This window comes from Musa acuminata, chromosome BXJ2-3, assembly GCF_036884655.1.
Source record: "Musa acuminata AAA Group cultivar baxijiao chromosome BXJ2-3, Cavendish_Baxijiao_AAA, whole genome shotgun sequence".
Lineage (NCBI taxonomy): Eukaryota > Viridiplantae > Streptophyta > Magnoliopsida > Zingiberales > Musaceae > Musa > Musa acuminata.
In genome coordinates, this window is record NC_088340.1 from 32,285,520 (window position 1) to 32,305,614 (window position 20,095).

At 42.1% G+C, this 20,095-nt stretch overlaps 3 protein-coding genes across 9 annotated transcripts; 1 reads left to right on the top strand and 2 right to left on the bottom strand.

The window, feature by feature from the left end:
• The first annotated feature begins 6,692 nt into the window (after positions 1 to 6,692).
• Positions 6,693 to 8,198, top strand: LOC103975215 (UDP-glycosyltransferase 83A1). Its single transcript, XM_009390119.3, has 2 exons — positions 6,693 to 7,218; positions 7,286 to 8,198. The coding sequence occupies exons 1-2, from the start codon at positions 6,729 to 6,731 to the stop codon at positions 8,167 to 8,169; spliced, it is 1,374 nt and encodes a 457-aa protein (XP_009388394.2). The 5' UTR covers positions 6,693 to 6,728; the 3' UTR covers positions 8,170 to 8,198.
• Positions 8,199 to 8,334: 136 nt separating this feature from the next.
• Positions 8,335 to 10,401, bottom strand: LOC135607730 (squamosa promoter-binding-like protein 16). Of its 3 annotated transcripts, none has more exons than XM_065099756.1 (4): positions 10,263 to 10,401; positions 9,691 to 10,127; positions 9,069 to 9,199; positions 8,335 to 8,994 (listed from the first exon to the last, which is right to left on the bottom strand). In XM_065099756.1, exons 2-4 carry the CDS (start codon positions 10,071 to 10,073, stop codon positions 8,456 to 8,458), a joined length of 1,053 nt encoding a protein of 350 aa, XP_064955828.1. In that variant the 5' UTR covers positions 10,074 to 10,127; positions 10,263 to 10,401; the 3' UTR covers positions 8,335 to 8,455. The 3 variants fall into 3 exon arrangements, with proteins under 3 accessions (XP_064955828.1, XP_064955826.1, XP_064955827.1); XM_065099754.1 differs by having other exon boundaries at positions 8,335 to 9,009; XM_065099755.1 differs by having other exon boundaries at positions 8,335 to 9,009; positions 9,691 to 10,181; positions 10,263 to 10,352.
• An 831-nt stretch (positions 10,402 to 11,232) lies between these two features.
• LOC103978418 (PLASMODESMATA CALLOSE-BINDING PROTEIN 3) lies at positions 11,233 to 20,066 on the bottom strand. 5 transcript variants are annotated; one of them, XM_065099763.1, is made up of 7 exons: positions 19,591 to 20,066; positions 18,987 to 19,020; positions 14,912 to 16,244; positions 14,748 to 14,800; positions 12,917 to 13,007; positions 11,891 to 11,957; positions 11,233 to 11,808 (listed from the first exon to the last, which is right to left on the bottom strand). In XM_065099763.1, the coding sequence occupies exons 1-3, from the start codon at positions 19,931 to 19,933 to the stop codon at positions 16,013 to 16,015; spliced, it is 609 nt and encodes a 202-aa protein (XP_064955835.1). In that variant the 5' UTR covers positions 19,934 to 20,066; the 3' UTR covers positions 11,233 to 11,808; positions 11,891 to 11,957; positions 12,917 to 13,007; positions 14,748 to 14,800; positions 14,912 to 16,012. The 5 variants fall into 5 exon arrangements, with proteins under 5 accessions (XP_064955835.1, XP_064955833.1, XP_064955834.1 ...); XM_065099761.1 differs by lacking the exon at positions 12,917 to 13,007 and having other exon boundaries at positions 11,233 to 11,957; positions 14,912 to 15,019; positions 15,416 to 16,244; XM_065099762.1 differs by lacking the exon at positions 12,917 to 13,007.
• Between the last annotated feature and the right edge of the window lie 29 nt (positions 20,067 to 20,095).

Here is a 20,095-nt window from a genome sequence, read left to right on the forward strand (position 1 = left end):
CCTAGAAATCGCAGCTTACCTTCTGAACAGAGTTCCAACTAAGTCGGTAGTGTCTACACCATATGAGATATGGAAAGGGAAGAAGCCTGATCTTAAGGTTGTTAAGATTTGGGGCTGCCCTACCCACATTAAAAGACACAACCCCGATAAGTTAGAATTAAGGACAGAGCGATGCATATTTGTGGGATACCCCAAGGAAACTTGTGGGTATTATTTCTATCATCTCGAGGACAAAAAGGTCTTTGTAGCTAAGAGAGCAGTGTTCCTTGAGAAGGAACACATTCTTGGCGAAGACAGTGGGAGAATGATAGAGTTGAGCGAAGTTAGAGAACCAAGCTCAAGCACCACTCTACAGCCCGAGTCTGTTCAGGTACCTAATACACAAGTTTCAACTTTACGCAGGTCTGATAGAGTATCTCATCCTCCTGAGAGATATGTGGGACATATTAGAGGAGAGGATGTTGAGGATATTGATCCTCAGACCTACGAGGAGGCTATTATGAGTATAGACTCCGGGAAGTGGCAAGAAGCCATGAATTCTGAGATGGATTCTATGTACTCCAATAAGGTTTGGAACCTAGTTGATGCGCCCGAAGGTATTGTACCCATCGGTAGCAAATGGATCTTTAAGAAAAAGATCGGAGTAGATGGAAAGGTAGAGACCTATAAAGCAAGGCTAGTGGCTAAAGGGTATCGTCAAAGACAAGGTGTTGACTATGACGAAACCTTCTCACCCGTAGCAATGCTAAAATCCATCAGAATTCTATTGGCTATTGCAGCACACTATGATTATGAGATCTGGCAGATGGATGTGAAAACCGCATTCCTCAATGGGAACCTCGTGGAGAAGTTGTATATGATGCAACTTGAGGGATTCGTGTCCAAGAACTGCCCAGATAAGGTGTGTAGAGTGCTTAGATCCAAATATAGACTAAAGCAAGCTTCCCGAAGTTGGAACATAAGATTTGATGAGTCAATCAGATCTTATGACTTCGTTAAGAACGAAGATGAGCCTTGTGTGTACAGGAAGGTAAGTGGGAGCGCTATCACCTTTTTGGTGTTATATGTGGATGACATCCTCATCATTGGGAATGACGTAGGAATGCTATCCACTGTAAAGACTTGGTTATCTAGACACTTCTCCATAAAGGACTTAGGGGAAGCATCTTATATCTTGGGGATTAGAATCTATAGAGATAGATCCAAGAGGATGCTTGGCTTGTCCCAGTCCAGGTACATAGAAACCATTGTCAAAATGTTTGGCATTGAAAATTCTAAGAAAGGGCGAACATGGATATGATACCTTATGCCTCAGCAATATGGTATATCATGTATGCCATGCTATGTACTAGGCCTGATATAGCGCATGCTCTGAGTGTCACGAGCAGGTATCAAGCGGATCTAGGCTTGGAGCACTGGAAAGCAGTAAAGTGTATCCTTAAGTACTTGAGAAGGACTAAGGATCTTTTACTAGTATATGGAGGTAATAGCCTTAAGGTTGAAGGCTTCACTGACTCAAGTTTTCAGTCTGATGTCGATGATAGCAAGTCGAATTCAGGGTATGTGTACACCTTGAATGGAGGAGCAGTGTGCTGGAAGAGTTCCAAGCAAGATACCACTTCTGACTCGACCACAGAGGCGGAGTACATTGCTGCATTAGATGCAGCAAAGGAGGGAGTCTGGGTGAAGAAGTTCATCACAGATTTGGGAGTCGATACAGATAGCGACAAGTCGACTTCCTTATATTGCGACAACTATGGGGTGATTACTCAAATAAGGGAACCTGGGTCTCATCAGAAGTGTTCTGAGGAGGTTTCAGCTTATAAGAGAGATCGTAACCCGAGGAGATGTAGTAGTGGAAAGAGTTCCATCCGAAGATAACATTGCAGATCCACTGACAAAGCCGTTGTCTCAGATTGTCTTTGAGCGTCACAGGAGTCTGATGGGGATCAGACACATAGGTGATTGGCTTTAGGTCAAGTGGGAGATTGCTAGTCATAGGTGCCTAGCAAGCCAATCACGTGAGTGATGGCGTGTGACTTGATACAGAATCTTTTTGCTTATTATATTTTGGCGTACATCACTTTATAACTATTGCATAAATGCATATATATATTGTGATGTCCTTGGATTTGTGTAATGGGAATCGGATCGTGATGAGATCACGATAATGAGATCGATTCACCTTTAAACACATATCCTAAATAATCCCGGTCATAAGTTACTCGAGAGGGACATCGTGATAACCGGATAGACTGGTGTGCTGTATACCCGTCTATATGATGGATGCAGCTGGTCTCATAGCTGCTCGTGTAGGGACACTAGGGATACAGTACAGGTGCTCATTGGAGAATGAGTTCACTGATTGATCCGCTTACGGAATGCTGGATGGTTGATGATGCCTTATTGTCAGACAGTGATTCCGTAGTCCTACTGGTGTATCTGGTCCTTAGACTTGAGACACCAAGGATGTCCTGTATGAGTGCTCCACTCTTTGATACCAGACTTATAGGTTTGGCTGTCCCCAGATCTAGTACAGCTAGTCATTGGGAGTGGTAGTCGACCTTACGAGGGCTATTGAGTGTCAATAGAGGATCATCCACTCTCGGCGTCATGAGAGGAATATCCTATGTGTTCTTGCTCAGACAAATCCCTGGCCAGGGTCATTCGGGTTGAGAGAGAAAGAGTTCTCCGGGAGAATCCGATTAGAGCGAGACTCGAGTAGAAACCGTATGGGTCTGACAGCACCATGCTCGATATACGGTCTCTATGATATTAGATGGATGAGGGACTATAGGTACATGGTAACTGAGGGCAGACAAGTCCAATGGATTGGATTCCCCTATATCGTCTGGGGACTACGACGTAGTGGCCTAGTACGTCCGTAGTCGATGAGTCGAGTGAATTATTACAGAGATAATAATTCACTGAGTTAGAAAGAGTTCTGACAGGTATGACTCACGGCCAGCTCGATATTGGGCCTAGAGGGTCACACACATATGGTAGGCATTGCGATAAGTAGAGGTTCGGATATGAGATATCCGACGGAGCCCTTGTCTTATTGGATGCAGATCCAATACCCACTAGGGAAGGACCCATTAGGGTTTGACACGGGATCTCTATAAATAAGAGGGATTCACAGCCTCATAGGCTAGAGTCTTTGCTTGCCTTTCCTATTCTCCTCTCCCTCTCCACCTTAGAGTAGGCCTGGAGTTTTGAGGAGCGTCGTCGCAACCCTACTGTGTGGATCACCGCTAGAGAGGAGGACGCTTGACCTCCTTCACCCTCTCCTAAGGATCTGCAAGAAAACAGGGATATACGATCTCCCTAGGTAACACAATCTCTATACGCAGTTTTGTGTTTTGCGGATTTTTGCGCACTAATCTTCGCACGACGACGAACATCTTTTTGGGAATCGGGGATTTTTGTTTTCTTGTTCTTCCGCTGCGCATATGATGTCGCCCCCCAATGATTTCCCAACAATTCATAGGTAACCTGCCCCGACCGAATCAGACCGAGCTGAAAGCCCGAGGACTCTTTGTAGTCCTCGATCAGCTTCCTGTCTTTCTCCGGCTGCTGACTCATCTCGGCGGCTAGGGCGTCAGAAAGCCCCCTTCACCTCAGCACGAGCCTCCTCTAGCTTTCGAGCAAGGCCCGCCGTCTCATCCTGAGTCAAATGAGCCTCGATTCGAGTCACCCTCAGGAGCGACTGGAGCTCATTATTCTGGTCCTTGGCCACCTTCGCCTCTGATGTGTGGCACGCCGACTCTGCTTCCAGCTCCGAGGCGTATTGCTCCGATCCCCGAGTTGGGCCGATGGGACTCGAGGTGAAGCGGGGAGCTCCTGAGGTGGCGTGCGAGCTTGAACGGGTGTCTCCTGTTGCCGCAATGGTTGGACGGCCGGCAGGTGCAGCAGATGAGAGACAAGTAGAATAATGGATTGCACCATATCGGTCAGAGTTCGGACTTGATGGGTGAGGTCGTGAAAGGCCTCGGACGACACGGGCGATGGGTCGGTTGGGGCACCGTCGGGTGGCGACAAACCCGAGTCATTGAATATCCGCCAATAGCGCTCTGAGGTCATGGCGGGGTGTTCGTCACGATGATCTCTGCGTGGGGGATGTTCCCCCGAAGCTCTGATCGGATGTGACCTCTCAGCCACGGGCTCGTCTGAGCCAATCGGGTGATCCCTCGACATCCGAGCCCTCCTTCTAATGCAAAAAATGTTGGTGTAAACAACTTCAAGCCGTGGCCTCGGGGCCGTCGCGGCTTAGTTCGAGTCTGGATGATAGGAGATCTCCCTGGGATGTTTCCCGAGACTACTGAGGTGGCCGATTGCGTTGGTCCGATCGGGACGGGGTCGCCGTTTCAACCGGGAGAGGACCCTCCCCCCCCGCCTGCGCCTTTAGTGGACGACCTCCGCCTTCGCACCTGCACAAAGATCGGGTCGGGGAGCTCGACCCGACCCCTCCGACTGTCAAGTTAGTGGATAGTCGTAGGGGGTTTCTTTAGCTAAGTTCTGTGTGTTCTCCTCCTCTTCTCTCCCCTCGGAGCGCGAGAGTTTTTATAGTGAGAATTATCATTGCTTGATGTGCTGGCCCGCAGGGAGCAGGATTGTACTTTTGGTAGCGTCTGACATTGCTGTTGGCGTGGAGTGAGGGATCGAACATGAACAGGGCATTAATGCGCCTTGGTAGGCATTCCGGTCCATGTTGACCAGGTGCCTCATCAAGTCAATAGAGGCGTGATGCATCATCTGGTGCAGCTGATGTTACGTGAGTCTTATCGGAATTATTACCCTCATCACCTAGTATCCACACACAAGCAGCAATGAGACCAACTACCTCCATCATATAGATGAGTATATAGTATACTGATCTATCCGGTTATCTCAATGTCCCTCTCGAGTAACCTATAATCGAGAATATTTAGGATTTGTGTTTTTAGGTAAATTGATATTATTATCATGATCTTATTATGATCCAATTCTCATTACACAGATTCAAAGATATTATAATATATATTTATTGCATAATATAAAGTAAAAAAATATAATAATAATAATAACAAAAAAATTATACAATGTGTCGCACGTCCCATCACTCATGTAATTAGCTTGTAGATTACTTATGATTAACAAGTTCGCCTATCAAAGACTCATAGAATAAGTATAGCAACTAATAATATAACCAAGCAAGTACAATCAACCCAAGCTAAAATGAAAAGGAAGTCGAAAGCTACTAACTCTATACAAGAAAGCAACTGATAAGCAGTGGAGAGAAAAGAGAGATTTCGTATAGGTTCTTATAATAAATTGAAATTAAAGAGGTATAATTCTCAGACAAATTTTTCTGGAGTGGAGGGAATTAATATGGAACAAGCAAGAAAAAAAAATTTTAAAGAGCCTAAAGTTACCGGTTATCATTTTTATTTATCTCATATTATTAATTTTTATATTTTATATTTTTTTAATAGTCCCACATTGAAATTATTAAAAGATAATATCTTTTGAAGTATTATAAATATTTTTTCCACCATAATGAGTTGATTTTTTTCGTTCTCCCTTATTAGGTTAATTTACTAGAATCTTTTCTATTAATAATGTATAAATTAAATTTCTAAAATTATAAAAATATATATAATATTAATATTAAGTTTCTATTCACTATATTGCACGGGTTAAACTAATGAAAAGTATAAAAAAAAAATTGTTATAAAGTAATTTATTATTTATTATTTGTCCTTTTATAATTCTTCCTTCTTTCACTTTTATAGTACCTCTCTTTTCTTTCTTCCGACTCTCTCTCTCTCTCTCTCTCTCTCTCTTTTGTTTTTTTCCTCCCTCCTGTTCTACTCCTCCATTTCCAAATCATAAACGTGCTCCATTTTTCTAATATTTTGATCTTTAAATAATATAGAATCAATTTAATTCGGCCCATATTCTTTTCCAGTTAGATTGATCCGGTTGGTCCTATTTTGATAACTATTCATTTTATATATTGCAGTGGACGGATCCCAATTGGTTTGATCGAAGTTCGTTAAATTATTATTAATTTAATATAATTAAGTTGATGATATTATCATATGATGTGAAGAATCCAATGCGTGTGAGTACTTCTTTGGCTGGCTGTCTGTGCAGGGAAACAGCCAAGATTGGATTCCTTCGGTAATCGAGACATGTCTCGCTCTCGCCATAAATTTCTTATCTATCGCATGCTACAGTTTAATATGGTACAGTAGAAGACGACGCCGACACCGAAGTGTCCATCAGAAGACGGCGACGACAACGAAGTCACGCATGACGGCTGGCCCGCTGTAGTGGGATGTGCTAACTACTTGTTATCCTTCTATTTTTACGATTAATTATTTTTAATATTTAGATCTTTATATTTTTAAAAATTCTATTAAGATCTTTATATTTATGAAAATAAAACATTTAATCTTTTTCTTTCACATCATCGATTTTATTTATTTTAGAAAAATGATATTAAATGTTTCATTTGAGATCCCAATATAATTTTAAAATATATTATTAAGAAATAAGTAAAGCAAAAAGATATGGTGTGATATGCATTAAATAATTTCTTTTCTAGTAATAATAATCTTAATATCTCAAGATATGAATTACATAATATTTTATCAATACTTTACTTTATATAAAATAATAATTTCAAATGTAATCTCATTATCTCATTATCCAAATGCTGTGGAGATCACCAAACGGCTGCAATGGACTCGTCGCCTCACGCACTGCTCCTGCCATACCCTGCACAAGGCCATGTCATCCCCCTCATGGCGCTCGCCCACTGCTTGGTGGACCACGGCTTCAAGGTCACCTTCGTCAACACCGAGTTCAACTACGCGCGCCTCGTCGCCGCCTTGGCCGACATGGAGCAGGCTGCTTCGGGCCGAATCGAGCTCGTAACCGTCCCGGACGGGCTGGATCTGGAAGACTCCGGTGCGCGCAGCGACATCGGGAAGCTGACGGCGGGCATCCTGAAGGCCATGCCGCCCTGCCTGGAGGAGCTGATCCGTAGGAGAGGCGACTCCGGCGATCAGATCACGTGCGTGATCGCCGACCAGGGCATGGCCTGGACGCTGGAGGTCGCGAAGAAGATGGGCATCCGGGCGGCCGCCTTCTGGACTGCGTCGGCGGCGGTGCTCGCCACAATGCTGAGCATCCCGGAGCTGATCGCGCGAGGCGTCATCGACGCGAACGGTGAGAGCACATAGAAAACGAGAACCAAGAAGACGAGCTCACAGACGGTGTCCTCTTTTCCGTGCAGGGTTGCCCATGGCGGAAGGCGTGTTCGAGCTCGGCCCAGGCGTGCTGCCCATGAACACGGCCTACCTTGGCTGGAACCACCTCGGGGATCGGACAACCCGGCCGATGCTCTTCAATTACATCTTCAACAACGCCCGGGCGACCGCCGCGGCCGACTTCCTTCTCTGCAACTCCTTCAAGGAGCTCGAAGCGCCGGTGTTCGCCTTCGCCCCGAGCATAATACCTATAGGGCCGGTGCGGGCGGCGCACCGGCCGGGAAAGCTGGTGGGGCACTTGTGGCCGGAGGACACGGCGTGCACGGCCTGGCTCGACGGGCAGCCGCCCGGCTCGGTGGTGTACGTGGCCTTCGGGAGCTTCACCATCCTCGATCGCCGCCAGTTCCACGAGCTCGCGCTCGGGCTGGAGCTGTCCGGCCGGCCGTTCTTGTGGGTCGTGCGGCCGGACCTGACGGACGACATGGCCGACGCCTACCCGCCGGGATTCATTGACCAGGTCGCCTGCAAGGGGAAGATGGTGAGATGGGCGCCTCAGGACCAGGTGCTTGCTCGCCCTGCCATTGGCTGCTTCATATCACACTGTGGGTGGAACTCGACCATGGAGGCCATCAGCAATGGAGTGCCTCTCCTGTGCTGGCCCTACTTTGGCGACCAGTTCGTCAACCAGACCTATGTTTGTGATGATTGGAAGACTGGTCTGAAGATGGTGGCTGATGAGAGTGGGATCATAACAAAGGAAGAGATCAGCTGCAAGCTGCATGAGTTGCTTGGGGATGTGGAGGTGAAGAACAGGGCAATGGCTTTAAAGGAAGCAGCTCATAGAAGTGCCACCGATGGAGGATCCTCCTACCAAAACCTTACTCGCTTTGTAGCTGCCATGAAAGAATGAATCTAAAGAAAAGCCTCAAAGTGGATCAATCAGCGTAAAATGATAGATTCCAACATTAAATCTTCAGAATAATTTACATAAACATGTACAATCTTCAAAGCCGAGCAATCTGTGCCACTCCTAACATCTACAGGTCGTCAACTAGTCACTGATAAGAAACAAACAAGAGTAAACATGTCTTTTAATCTGTTGCAAGTTTGGAAGACCGGCATAATGTGTTTGAGCAGTGAACAAGAACTGCAATGTGAAGAACATGAGATGACTACAAACGACTCACGCTGGACTGCTATTGCCAAGAAAAAGGAAGAGAATGGGAGGCCACATCCGAAGACCCTTCACCTCCCACATGAAAAATGTCCTGGCAGTGGAGATCAGCATCCGTATCAGCATCAGCATCAGCATCAGAGATCAGAACTCCACCTGTTTGATCGTCCTCAACCCGTGAACATGAGAACCCCGAGTACTGGAGGCTCGAAACAAGAGGCTCTCCCACTGCAACCACACCAGCGGATAGCATCCGGCCGACGTTTATGGTTGAGGTCTGAGTTGGTGATGACAGAAGAGAGAGAGCACAATCGGAGTCGAGAACTTGGGTTAATCCATCGGAGAAGATCCTGCTGCTACTTTCTGCTGCAGAGGCGGTCTCCATTGCTGTTCTGCCGTAGGCAGCTTTGTCTTGTTTGTAGATGTTGGAGAAGGATCCAGGGGGAAAACAATGGTGGCCATGTGTGTACAATGCATCTTCCTCCGTCTTGATGATTCCAGCCCAGCTGGGCTGTGTGGGAAGAATCTGAGATACGTGAGGATATGTTGAGAACCTCGTCCCTGCATGCATGGTTTCTGCACATTGGTTATCTATGCATGTCTATGAGAAGCAAGAAATCCATGCAAGCACTAACCTTGATAAAGTGGAAGCAGAGTGGGAGAATTAATCGACTCAGATTGAGGCTTTCTTCTGCGTCTGTTGTGTCCATCCAAACGCTTCCTGCAGCTTCGTTTCTCCTCATCAAACTCCGTCAGCAAGTGAAACCTGCAGGCCACAACTCAGAGGGTAACAGTAAAAGGAATCAAAACAGGTAGAAATGGGTATGTTCGATGCAGATATCATGGCAACTCCAGGAAGAAGCACTTCTGCTTCTGAGTTCGCATCCTGCAGCAACTAAAATTACAGACTCTCAAATTGTTGAGATGATGTCTACCGGTCTAGTTTCCTCGAAGCAAAGAATCAGCTACAACTAAATAAGCATTTTGGAGCTGATTGGAGCTCAATCTAACAAAGGTTTTGACGAAGAAACAAGCTTCTCTAGCGGTAAGGGGGATAAAGATGGGAGAGGAATCAGGAAGTGAATGCATCATCTATAGCTGATTTCCAAGACACAGGATTTGGATTCCCCGGAGACAAAGGAAAGAGAGCTGAAGAGTGAAGAGTACTTGAAATCCAGTGTTGGCCATGGAGACGCACACACACACAGAGAACATGCACTGTGAGTTCTGCCATGCGTTGTGGAGATTGTGATTTACCTGCTGCACTGCTGACAGAAGCGCTGCTCGACGCCACCCACCACCACAACCGGAGTCTTGGAGTGCAGCTCGCACACCTTGTGGCGTCTGTGGTACTCCTTGCAGCTGCTGAGATCGGCCCTGCACCCGTCGACCAAGCACGACGCGGTCTGGCTCGCCATGCTCGGTGCTCGAGCCCGCTTGGATGGACTGCAGGCCATCGTCGTCGTCGTCGTCGACCGAGGTTGGTCTCTCCATTGCTCAGGTGGTCCGGCATCACCTGAGCCGCCCCCAAGCTTCAGGTCGACCGAGCAGCTCGGCCCTGCCATGGCGCCCATCTTGGCTTCAGCAGTTTGCTCCAGCTCTGCCAAACCCCACGAGGGGAGCTTGGGATCCCACTCCATGACCCTATCCCTTCCCAGTCCAACAAGGCAAAAGAGCAAGAAGACTGCAAATAGCTGAGCAAATCTCAGTAAAGAGAGATGTCAGCTCTACTAGTTCTTGCACTGAGGCTGCAGTAAGAGCTCAAAAGTGTTTGGAATATATCCAATAAAGCAAAAGATCTTATGAACTCGAGGCCAGTGAGGACTTACACTGAACTGCAACACCAAGAACACAGGGCTTATGCGATCCTTCCAATCATCCAATTCCTGGCATGGTTGCAACCACTACTGATTACCATTCAATATGATGGTTGAAAGAGTAGAAGACACAGGTTGACATATATATAGGTAGAGACAAGTATACATATAGGCATGAAAAGGCTATGACTACAATTACTGGGAGGAGAGGAACAGTGACTTGGATAATGTATTTGATGCTCTTAAAGAGTTCAGAGAGAGAGAGAGAGAGAGAGAGAGAGAGAGAGAGAGAGGGAGAGACAGAAAAAGGTGAGAGCAAGTCCATCAGCGAGACTTATAGCATGCTTTGTTCCTGTGTGTGGGGTCTACTTAGAGAGAGAGAGAGAGAGAGAGAGAGACATGCGCATGTTTCAGGGAGGGGGTTGAGAAGGGTGACAGGTCTTTTGCTACTGTGTGGATTATGCAACTGTGCTTCCAACTTTGTTCAGCACCTCTATAGCTTTCTCTTTCTAGCTCTCTCTTTCTAGCTTAGGTTTAATGACATCCACTTGTTTCAGGATCTTTTTTAGACATCCTATAAAACCGGAACTATAAAGCACAAATCAAGAAATGATTCATGCCTAATTTGACTTATTATCCGACCTATCTCTCTCTTATATCACAAATTTTGAGATGAAGTCTCATCCCCCTTAAAGGACATTAACATAACCTCAGGGCTCTATCAGATAGGTTTTTTATTAGGTTAATGTTGTAATAAGCTTAATGAAAAGAAAAAATTCATGTAATGGATCCAAAATGATCAGAATAATTGTAGAACCATAAATTCCTCACAATATCATCTTAACATTTCAAACAGATAGCGTTGATGATTCCATGAAAATTTCATTTCAAATTAGAGTGTGAATGATGAAAAATCTGATAAAAAGATTTTAGTTAAAATATCATGTTACAATATTGAAATCGACCGATAAATGATGTATGCTAATCATCACAAGTTTAACTCTGAGTTCATTCAATTAGAAATCTCAACAAAAAAAACTAATAAACTGAGCTTCCAATCAATCTATCCACTTTTGTTGACCACAAACTTGAAAAGAACATGAAGAAGCTTCTATTCTTCTAAAGGAAACCACATTCTAGAATTATTTTTCTGATTTCTTCCACAACCTAAGTCTGCAAACACACAAAGAGAGAGGCTGTTGCAGCAACAGGAATCCTCAAAGAGTGGTGAAGAAGGCCATTCCTTCCCATTCCCACACATCAATTTGAGTGCCACTGCCCACTAGTCATCTGTCTTTCCAAAGGGATAGCACGCTGCACTATTTTGGTCTAAAGATCTTGCAAGGCAGTTCTTAGGTTTCCTTCATTGCATTACCCACTTTAGGCGACAAAGAATTGTTGGAGGAAGACAGCAGCACTTTTCCAACATCTTCTTTAGCAAAAGAAGATGTCACTATCTGTGGTGGGCACTGACTTGGAGAACTGAAGCTCGCGATGCTTTTGTCCTCCATCCAATATGAGAGGTACTGCTTTAATATCTCTATCAGGAGCAATGATCCTATTCAAGAAGAAGACTCATATCAAGAGAACAATCTTGTCAAGTTTCTGTTGTACGGTGAGGTTTGTTTGAACTCATCTACTTGCTGGTTTCTTGAGTGGAGAATGATGACCTCTCTTGTTACCCCTCCTTATGCACTATTTTGTTTCCTAATAGAATAAATCAATAAATACTTAGAAAAAGAACAATATAAAGAAAACAAAATAAAACATCAAATCAGCACCTTTTACTTACATCCACTAAAATCTCAAAACTTTTTGCATACCCTCTTACATAAATCCTGAATCTACTAAAAGAATCTCAAGAATGCTCAATATATATATGTTTCTTCCACACCTTAAAAAGCATAGGATTTATAGACTATTCATAGAGTAACCAACCTTATTTTTTAGGGTTCTTTTCTTAATCAAGCAGGAGCGTCTTCAAATCTGAATTCCTTATCCTCCAAATAATTTATCCTTTAAGCAATCTATTATAAGTTAAAAAAATTCAAAAACTACTTAACAATCCTAATGCTATATGCATTGATATGTCCCTCTTCCCTGTACCATGGAATGAAGAAAAGTGGTGATTTGAGTTCTTGCCAAGATCCCTTTATATCTTTTTTCCAAAGCTAGTCCTTCTCATAAGAATGAGGAATGGGCTGCTATAGTCCTCCTTTGGCAGCAGTTCATGTGGTATTGATGCATATGGCTTTTCTTCCCACATTCTTTTCTTTTCTTCTGGTTTGTAAGAAACAAAAGCTGCCAACCAGATGAAAGAATTTAGAGGCTCACAATTCCTTTTCCATTGCATCCATATTTCACTTTAAATAGCGCACAGACTGTCGCTTGTGGAGACACTGACATTAATCTTAATTCTTTCTAAGGTGACATCAATACATTAGGAGTTTGGCCTTCCAATAATTTAGCTACTCATTTGCATGACACTAGTTTTACAATGCAATGAGATAATTGTCATTCAGCATTAACTTTAAATATTTCTTTCTTATGCAGATAAAACAATTTTTCAAAGAAGGTTGGGACAGAAAAAAAAGGCCATTGGAACTAGAATATATGAGGTTGGAATCTTTCATAAAAGAATGATAGACATGTATGTGAGTCCTCACTTGTCCCTGCTATTCTTGTATTTGTCACCATATCCTTGTCTCCAATTTCAGGATAATATGTCCAGTCATTTTGTTTTCCCCATCTTGACTCCTATGAAATTACAAAGTGTAGTTTTAGCTTGAACTAAAACACACACACACACACATATATATGTATATATATATATACATGCGTACATATACATATATATACATATACATACATATATGTATGTATATATATACATATATATATGTATATATATATATACATATAAATACATACATATATGTATGTATATATACATATATACATATATATGGTAGTAACTTCAAGAGAAAAAGAGCTGAAGAGACTGAGATGATGTAGACAAAATACAATCATGTTTAAACTTTTATGGCAAAGTTTGTGAAGAGCAAGACATGAATGGGACCATGAAACACTGACCTCAAATCATGACGGCATGGAAATCTCAATCTATCATACCAAATCCAAGGACTTTATCCTGGTTGACACAAAGCTGAAGGTGTACTGGCTGTAAGGCATCCATGTGCAATCAAAAGGATGGTAGATACAACTTGTGAGACAAAGGAGGGGCTTGTTGGGTTCTCTTTGATTGGCAGAAGGGAACAAGTTGACAGAAAGGAGGAGCCCTGCATCATGCACAAAATCTAGCAAGGGCCCTTTCTGGATTCATGCAACATGTGATATGCTACCTGAGAAACTTAGGCATCAAATATTAACTATTGATCCTTGACGATGTGAAACCATTCTTGAATCTCTCTCAATCTTAGTTAACAGGAATTTGTATCACTCCTCTCCGAGAAACCTATTGCCAAGGGAAAACAAATCGCAACTCTAGATGCTTAAACAAGGTTAATTATTAAAAAAAATCTTAAATGACAAATTTATGTTGAATATGTAACTTCTCTACTGTCATAATGCTCAAAGATCTATGTCATCTATAAACCACAATTTGATCAACCATGCCTTAAGAAGTAAAAGTAGATGAGTCTGTATCAAATTAGTCAGAATTAACATACGTAGAGGACTGCATACCAATACAATTCAAATATTAGCTAATTCTTATTTCTCTTAATCTTCATTTTCATAGCACGATAATAGGAATTTGCATTAGTTTTCCTCACTGAGAAATATATAGCCATGAGAAACAAATGTCAATTCCAGATGCCTGAACAAGGTTATTCATCTCTACTATCATAATGGTCTCACTGATGGGAATTATCTTTTTCTTTTGATCTTTTCACTTTAATTCACATATGATGTTCAAATGTTCCAACTCTAGACCAAGAGTTCCTCTTTGGAAATAAAGCCAAAAGCTATTGAGCACTTCTTCCAAAAATCCCTTGGAACTTCTTTTTGTTCTTGAGGAATCGTTGCAGGTTATCAATCACATGCCATGCAGGGGAAGATATGTAACAAAATAGTGATCTTCTATGACTACTAAGTAAATACTTGGTTTCATTGTCCTCACACATGATCATTAAATGATACAAGTGTCCTCCATGATCGTAGCATGCACCATCTAGTCAAGAAATAATTGGTGGATTTAACGCCTGGGTCATTGTTTTCATGCAAGAACTGTTCATGCAATGATTTAAGTCACACTTAGTGGTTTCAAAATCTAGGACGATGATTCCAGTCATTGAGCAATCAGAAAACCAGTCAAGTGATTCCAGTTCAATGGCTACCCACTGTTTCTTTGCGACCTGAGGATTCAATATTCAGACACACTTTCTACTCACTGAGAATTCATGCACTCCTTAAGAGGAAAGGTTTTCAAGCAGAAACATGAAATCTAAAATATATAGTGGGTTTCAGAAGTAAAACCTGAAATCATCACATAAATCTTGCAGCATATTAAGTCAGCTTGTAGTCTGACTCTGTAAAGCAGCAAAAAGAACATGAGACATAAGTAGAATTTTTATTTTCTTATAACAGTGCAAAAGAAATGGCAGTAGGAATGTGAGAACCTTAGGTCAGTCTCAGCTTACCTTGGTTTGGAAGACCCTTTGCTTGCATTGCCGTACTCATTTGGATGCTCTGAGAGATCACTAGCAAAGTTAAGGTTTGCTCTCTTCTTCAGCTTCATCAAACACCATCTAAAAGAAATATACAGTTACATAGCTAAAGGATGTCAAGATGTATCATCTAGCTAACCTACCAAAAACCCTTGTGTATGTCTTATAGTAGGACAACTTGCATAGAATTGGAATTCTATATCAGCTATCTTGTGAACATTTGATCACATGAAAATAATTAATATGAGCATGATGTTGCCAGGCTCTTAATATGCAACTTAAGTTCCTTGCAGGCACCACACTTCCTTCTCACTAATTATTTTCAGCATGGTCAACAAAAAATGATCCCTTGAGCATTTGGAAGCTCTTCAAGACCTGATTCCACATCCCTCAATAATTTGTCAGTGTAGAGGACACTAGACCAAAAATCATGGGGCAAAAAAGATCACATATGGATGCCAGTGCTTGTTTTCTTACCTTTTTCTTTATGTTGTACCAACAAAAACACCACCACATTTAATCACATCTAGTGCTTGTTGAAAAGCAAGCTATGCAATGATGCATTATAAGAGTTGCTTCAGGTGTACCAAAGATCATCATCAATTCTTCAAATCTTGAAAGTCCTCTTGTGGCATATCATTGTAGATCTCCATATGTCAAAAAATTCAAGTTCTTAGCCATGAAGAACAGAGTCAGCACATTTTTTAAAACAGCAGCTCCAAGCCATTCACCATGTTGAGCATCAGGCCAACCCAGGACTTCTTGTTAGAGACAACCTTGGGAACTGACAAGCCACTTATAAGCAAGTAAGGTCATCTTTACACTTGTAACTACAACTAAAACCCATGAAGCACATACAAGAATGAAAAGGATGCACATTTAGATTTAGATCCCTATTTTTCAGTAGATGGAGAAGAGGATGCCATATCCCAGTGCCTACACCCACCATCTCTTTCCTCACAAACATTTGGAAGTTGCAAGATCAGCACATCGTAATTAAAAACTGCCACAAAGTGCTCAAACAAAATTGTGGCAGATACAATAATGTGCACTTGAAAAGCCTAACCTAATCCATCAGATTAGCAATGAGATGAAGTAAAGGCAACTGGTCAGAAAATGGGGGCACATAGGAGAAGCAATAGATGTATCGGCATTAGGCACCGTTGAGCCAAACCCTGGAGGACTCAGCCCACCAACACCACCATCAGTGCTGCCAAAGTTTGGTGTAGAAGGCGGTATAGAGGTTGTTGCTGGTGTATTGGAGGGAGTATTAGTTCTTGGTGTACTTGTTGAGCCTCCTGCAGTGCTGCAATTAAGATATCCAATGTTGTAAGATATGTATAGAAGGAATCACTATTTTTTTTTAGTCTTTGAAGTAGATGTTGCTTCGGTAGAAGAAGGTTATTATGTAGTTGATGGATTTGTGAACAATAAAGTAGAAGTATTTCTTTGATTGACATTATGTATTCATGTAAGGATTAAACATGCTCAAGTTTTTGTTCATTTGACTTTCTCCTTCCCCCTCAGACTAAAATTAATTTTAGAAATGCACCCGAAAAGGAGTTTGTGATAGTCTCAACCTATTCCATGTAGTTTCTCAACCCCAAAACTAGATTATTGCCTGAAGTCCAATTTTAAACCTATCCAGGCTGCTGACAAAACCACTCCCATCTAGGATAAGAGTTAGTTACCAAGTTTGAAGTATGAAATAGATGCACCTCTCACATTCCAACCAACTTTACAACTCTAGCACCTTCATTTGTTCATATTTTCCCAGATAAATCTTGTATCAATAGAGAAAAGGAAGTAAAACACCAAGAGTAATTTTGCATGTAAAAAGAGTAGCCCATATATTAAAAACAAAAATAGCTAACACAGACATATAACAGATTCAGGAACGGTCATAGACTGAGCATCAGCAGGTTGAACAAATGTTTCAATTTCAGAGTTCAATTGTAAGTTGGTCCACTTCCTATAAATTTTTAAGTTTCAAGGTGGTAACTGACAACCTAACTAAAACAATATCATGGTAAAAGAGCATGTTATGAATTTGAATCATGACTTTTTTTGTTAGTTATACTGATGACTAATTCACCATAGATGGGTATTTGCACAAAGCTCATTGGTATTGGGCTTGCGTTATTATTTGCATTTGGGTCTGTCGTTTATTGTTAGTTATACCGATGACTACTTCACCCTATTGCTTGTTTCATCATTGTTTGTTAAGGTGTGATAGGCAAATCATAACCATCATCTGCACTGTGGTAACAAGAAGATACAAAGATTGCAGATGGTGGAAAGAGATGAGGAAGCCTGTGGCTTATAAATTATAGCCCCTCTTTCCTTCTTTTTCCAAAGACAAATCATTCAGGACCACGAGACAAATCATTGGATGCCTCACCACAGGGCACAATACAAATTCTTAGCCTACGGGATCAGCATTGATTTGAGGAAGTGTGACCATAAACAGCAATATCATGGACAGGGCCTTAGTTGTGGCATAAAATATAAATAAGAGACCGAAAGATCCCACAATTGATAAAAAAAATTAAAAACAAGAATTTACACTTTCCCATACTTTTAAAGCACAAGATCACCATCCAAGACATTTTGATGTTGCTAGTTGCAATATTGTTAATCAGTTCCCACGCCTGTGCATAGCAGCCTGCCATTCTAGTGTTTGAATTTGATTAAATGAATTTGTTTAGACAATGATATTATGTTTTTAATATCAAATACAAAAAAATTCAACATATCCCCCTTCTTTTTCCCCAATGTCCCTCTTAGTTTCTCTAGATCCTAATGTGTTGAATCTCATTTGTCAATGATGTGGCATCAAGTAATTGAAGGTGACATTCACTATCTTACCAGAGGCTTCATAAACCTCACTACTATTTCTACACCACCAAGCATTTCTCTTAACTGAAAAGACCATTCAAAAGATCTCAAGCACCATGAGAAAAGGATTTCAATCTTGATTGGTTACCAGTTTCATTAATCTACCGGATACCAATATACCGGCAGTATTCCAACCTATATTAACAGACATCACCCATAAAAATAATAAAAAAATAAAACTGATTCTCGTTTGTCAGACAGGTAAATATTAGTTAATGCACACCATATTGATTGGTATTTGAATCCATGCCATGAAATATCGTTGAGCCACCAGTTCATGCTTGAAAGTGGGTAACGAACACAGCCTTATGAACAATTACTTCTTTTTGTCCTGTCAACCCAAGAACCCTACATAAGTACTTCACTCAACGATGTAGTGGTATTAAATAGGCTTGGAAGAGTAAATATAGTCATTTACACCTCAGTATGTGATTCCAAGCATCTATAACAAGGTAAAAAGTAGTACACTGTGCAACTTTAATTAAATATTGAAGCATGAGACCAATTTAATAATGAACTTGCTACAGGTATCAGGGGTGTTTTCTGATAGGATCCACCTAGGACCTGATTCTGAATGTGATAAACTTAGAGAATCCAAAATGAGCATTTACCCAAAATCTCTGGTCAAATTTAGGTCCAATATCAAAGATAAGATATTGTCAGATATAAATGAAGGAATCTCACTTGACCTGATAAGCTTATTAGATCTTAAATGGGCTTACAGTATCAGCTTATCAGGATATGGATCTTTGTGATGATAGTAAAGATAGTCAATGCATAGTCATCATGGGAGCAAGGTTGAATGATCATGCAAGAAAGCTTGAGGTGGCCAAACAAACACATGGTGGAGGGGCAACCAACATCTATAAAGCCTTAAGCTGACCAATCATCATCATCATCATCATCATCATCATCAACTAGAGTCCCAATAATCCCGAAAACAAGCTCGTGACCTAGAACACAGATAAAACTGACCAATTGGTCATGATGTATAGGATTAATCGACTATAACATGAAGAGAGCACAAGTTGGCAAAACATGAAACCAAAACTAACCTCCATATCTCGGGATTATGCATATAAATAAAATTTTCATTCTTTGCAAGAAAAGTTGAGTTGCTTCAGATTTAAAAAGCAAGCGTGTCACATACCTTGCAGAAGAAGGGTATGTGCACGATCCGTAACCTGAAACCAAACAAGACAACAAAACAAGTCAGCACCGACACTTCCTTATGTGTATCCATCTCCTCTCCAAATCATTTTTATCAAATGACAAACAACCAAAAAAACCCAATAAATTTAAAAAACAAAGAAGGAAAAAAAATGCACCTACTAGTTTCCAAGAAATATAATCATATATAACATTCCCTTCCATAATATAAATCAACACTCCGAAGATTGAAACTATAGGGTCGCTTTTTAGGGTACAGAAAGCCTTTAACTTGCAATTTTTATTTCACATGAAGCATTAACGAGATTATATGCAGTTAATGCAAACAAGATTTTGATTTATATTTCTTTTCGAAGAGATAAAATACGAAATTATGATTGGAAAACAAGATAACGGGGGAAGGACAAACAATCTCTTGTGTGCGCACGCTCGAACCCTTTCCAGCTGTAGCACGCAGATCGAGGCGTACTACTCGCCGAGATTCGAGCAACTTTAGCCAATGGCGCAGATTAAATGCCAGGCACGTACTCGATCCGTCATAGTTAAGAAAGAGGAAAGGAGGGCTACAGGGAGAGAGCACTGACTGGGGTCGGTGATGGTGACGGTGGCGGTGCCGGCGAAGTCGCAGGCGCCGGGGGCGGCCTTGGAGCGCTGGTAGTAGCTGTTGAAGGCGTAGGAGGCGTGGGCGGCGAGCGAGTTGGGGAGGTAGCAGAGGCCGCTGGACTGCACCGGCGTGCAGTCCGCCGCCCCGGACCCGCACGCGTAGTCCAGCGCCGTCTGCAGCGCCGTTGTTCCCGCCGCACTCCTCGCTATGCACCACGTCACTTCCCCTACCCCTCTCGTCATCATCCCAACCACCACTACGACCGCCATAGCCACCTCCATCGCCGCCATCCTTATTCCCGCCGCCGGTCCCCCCATCGACATCCCACCCCCAAAAAGAAATAAACACTGTTAGTATAGAACACGGTGAGTGATGTGGGAATATAAGCACGAGAGAGAGTGAGAGCGGGCGGTTTCACTTTTCCTATTTTTCTCCACGCTTTTCTTCTGTTCTCGTTGTTGGCTCTGCTGCCTTTTTTTTTATTA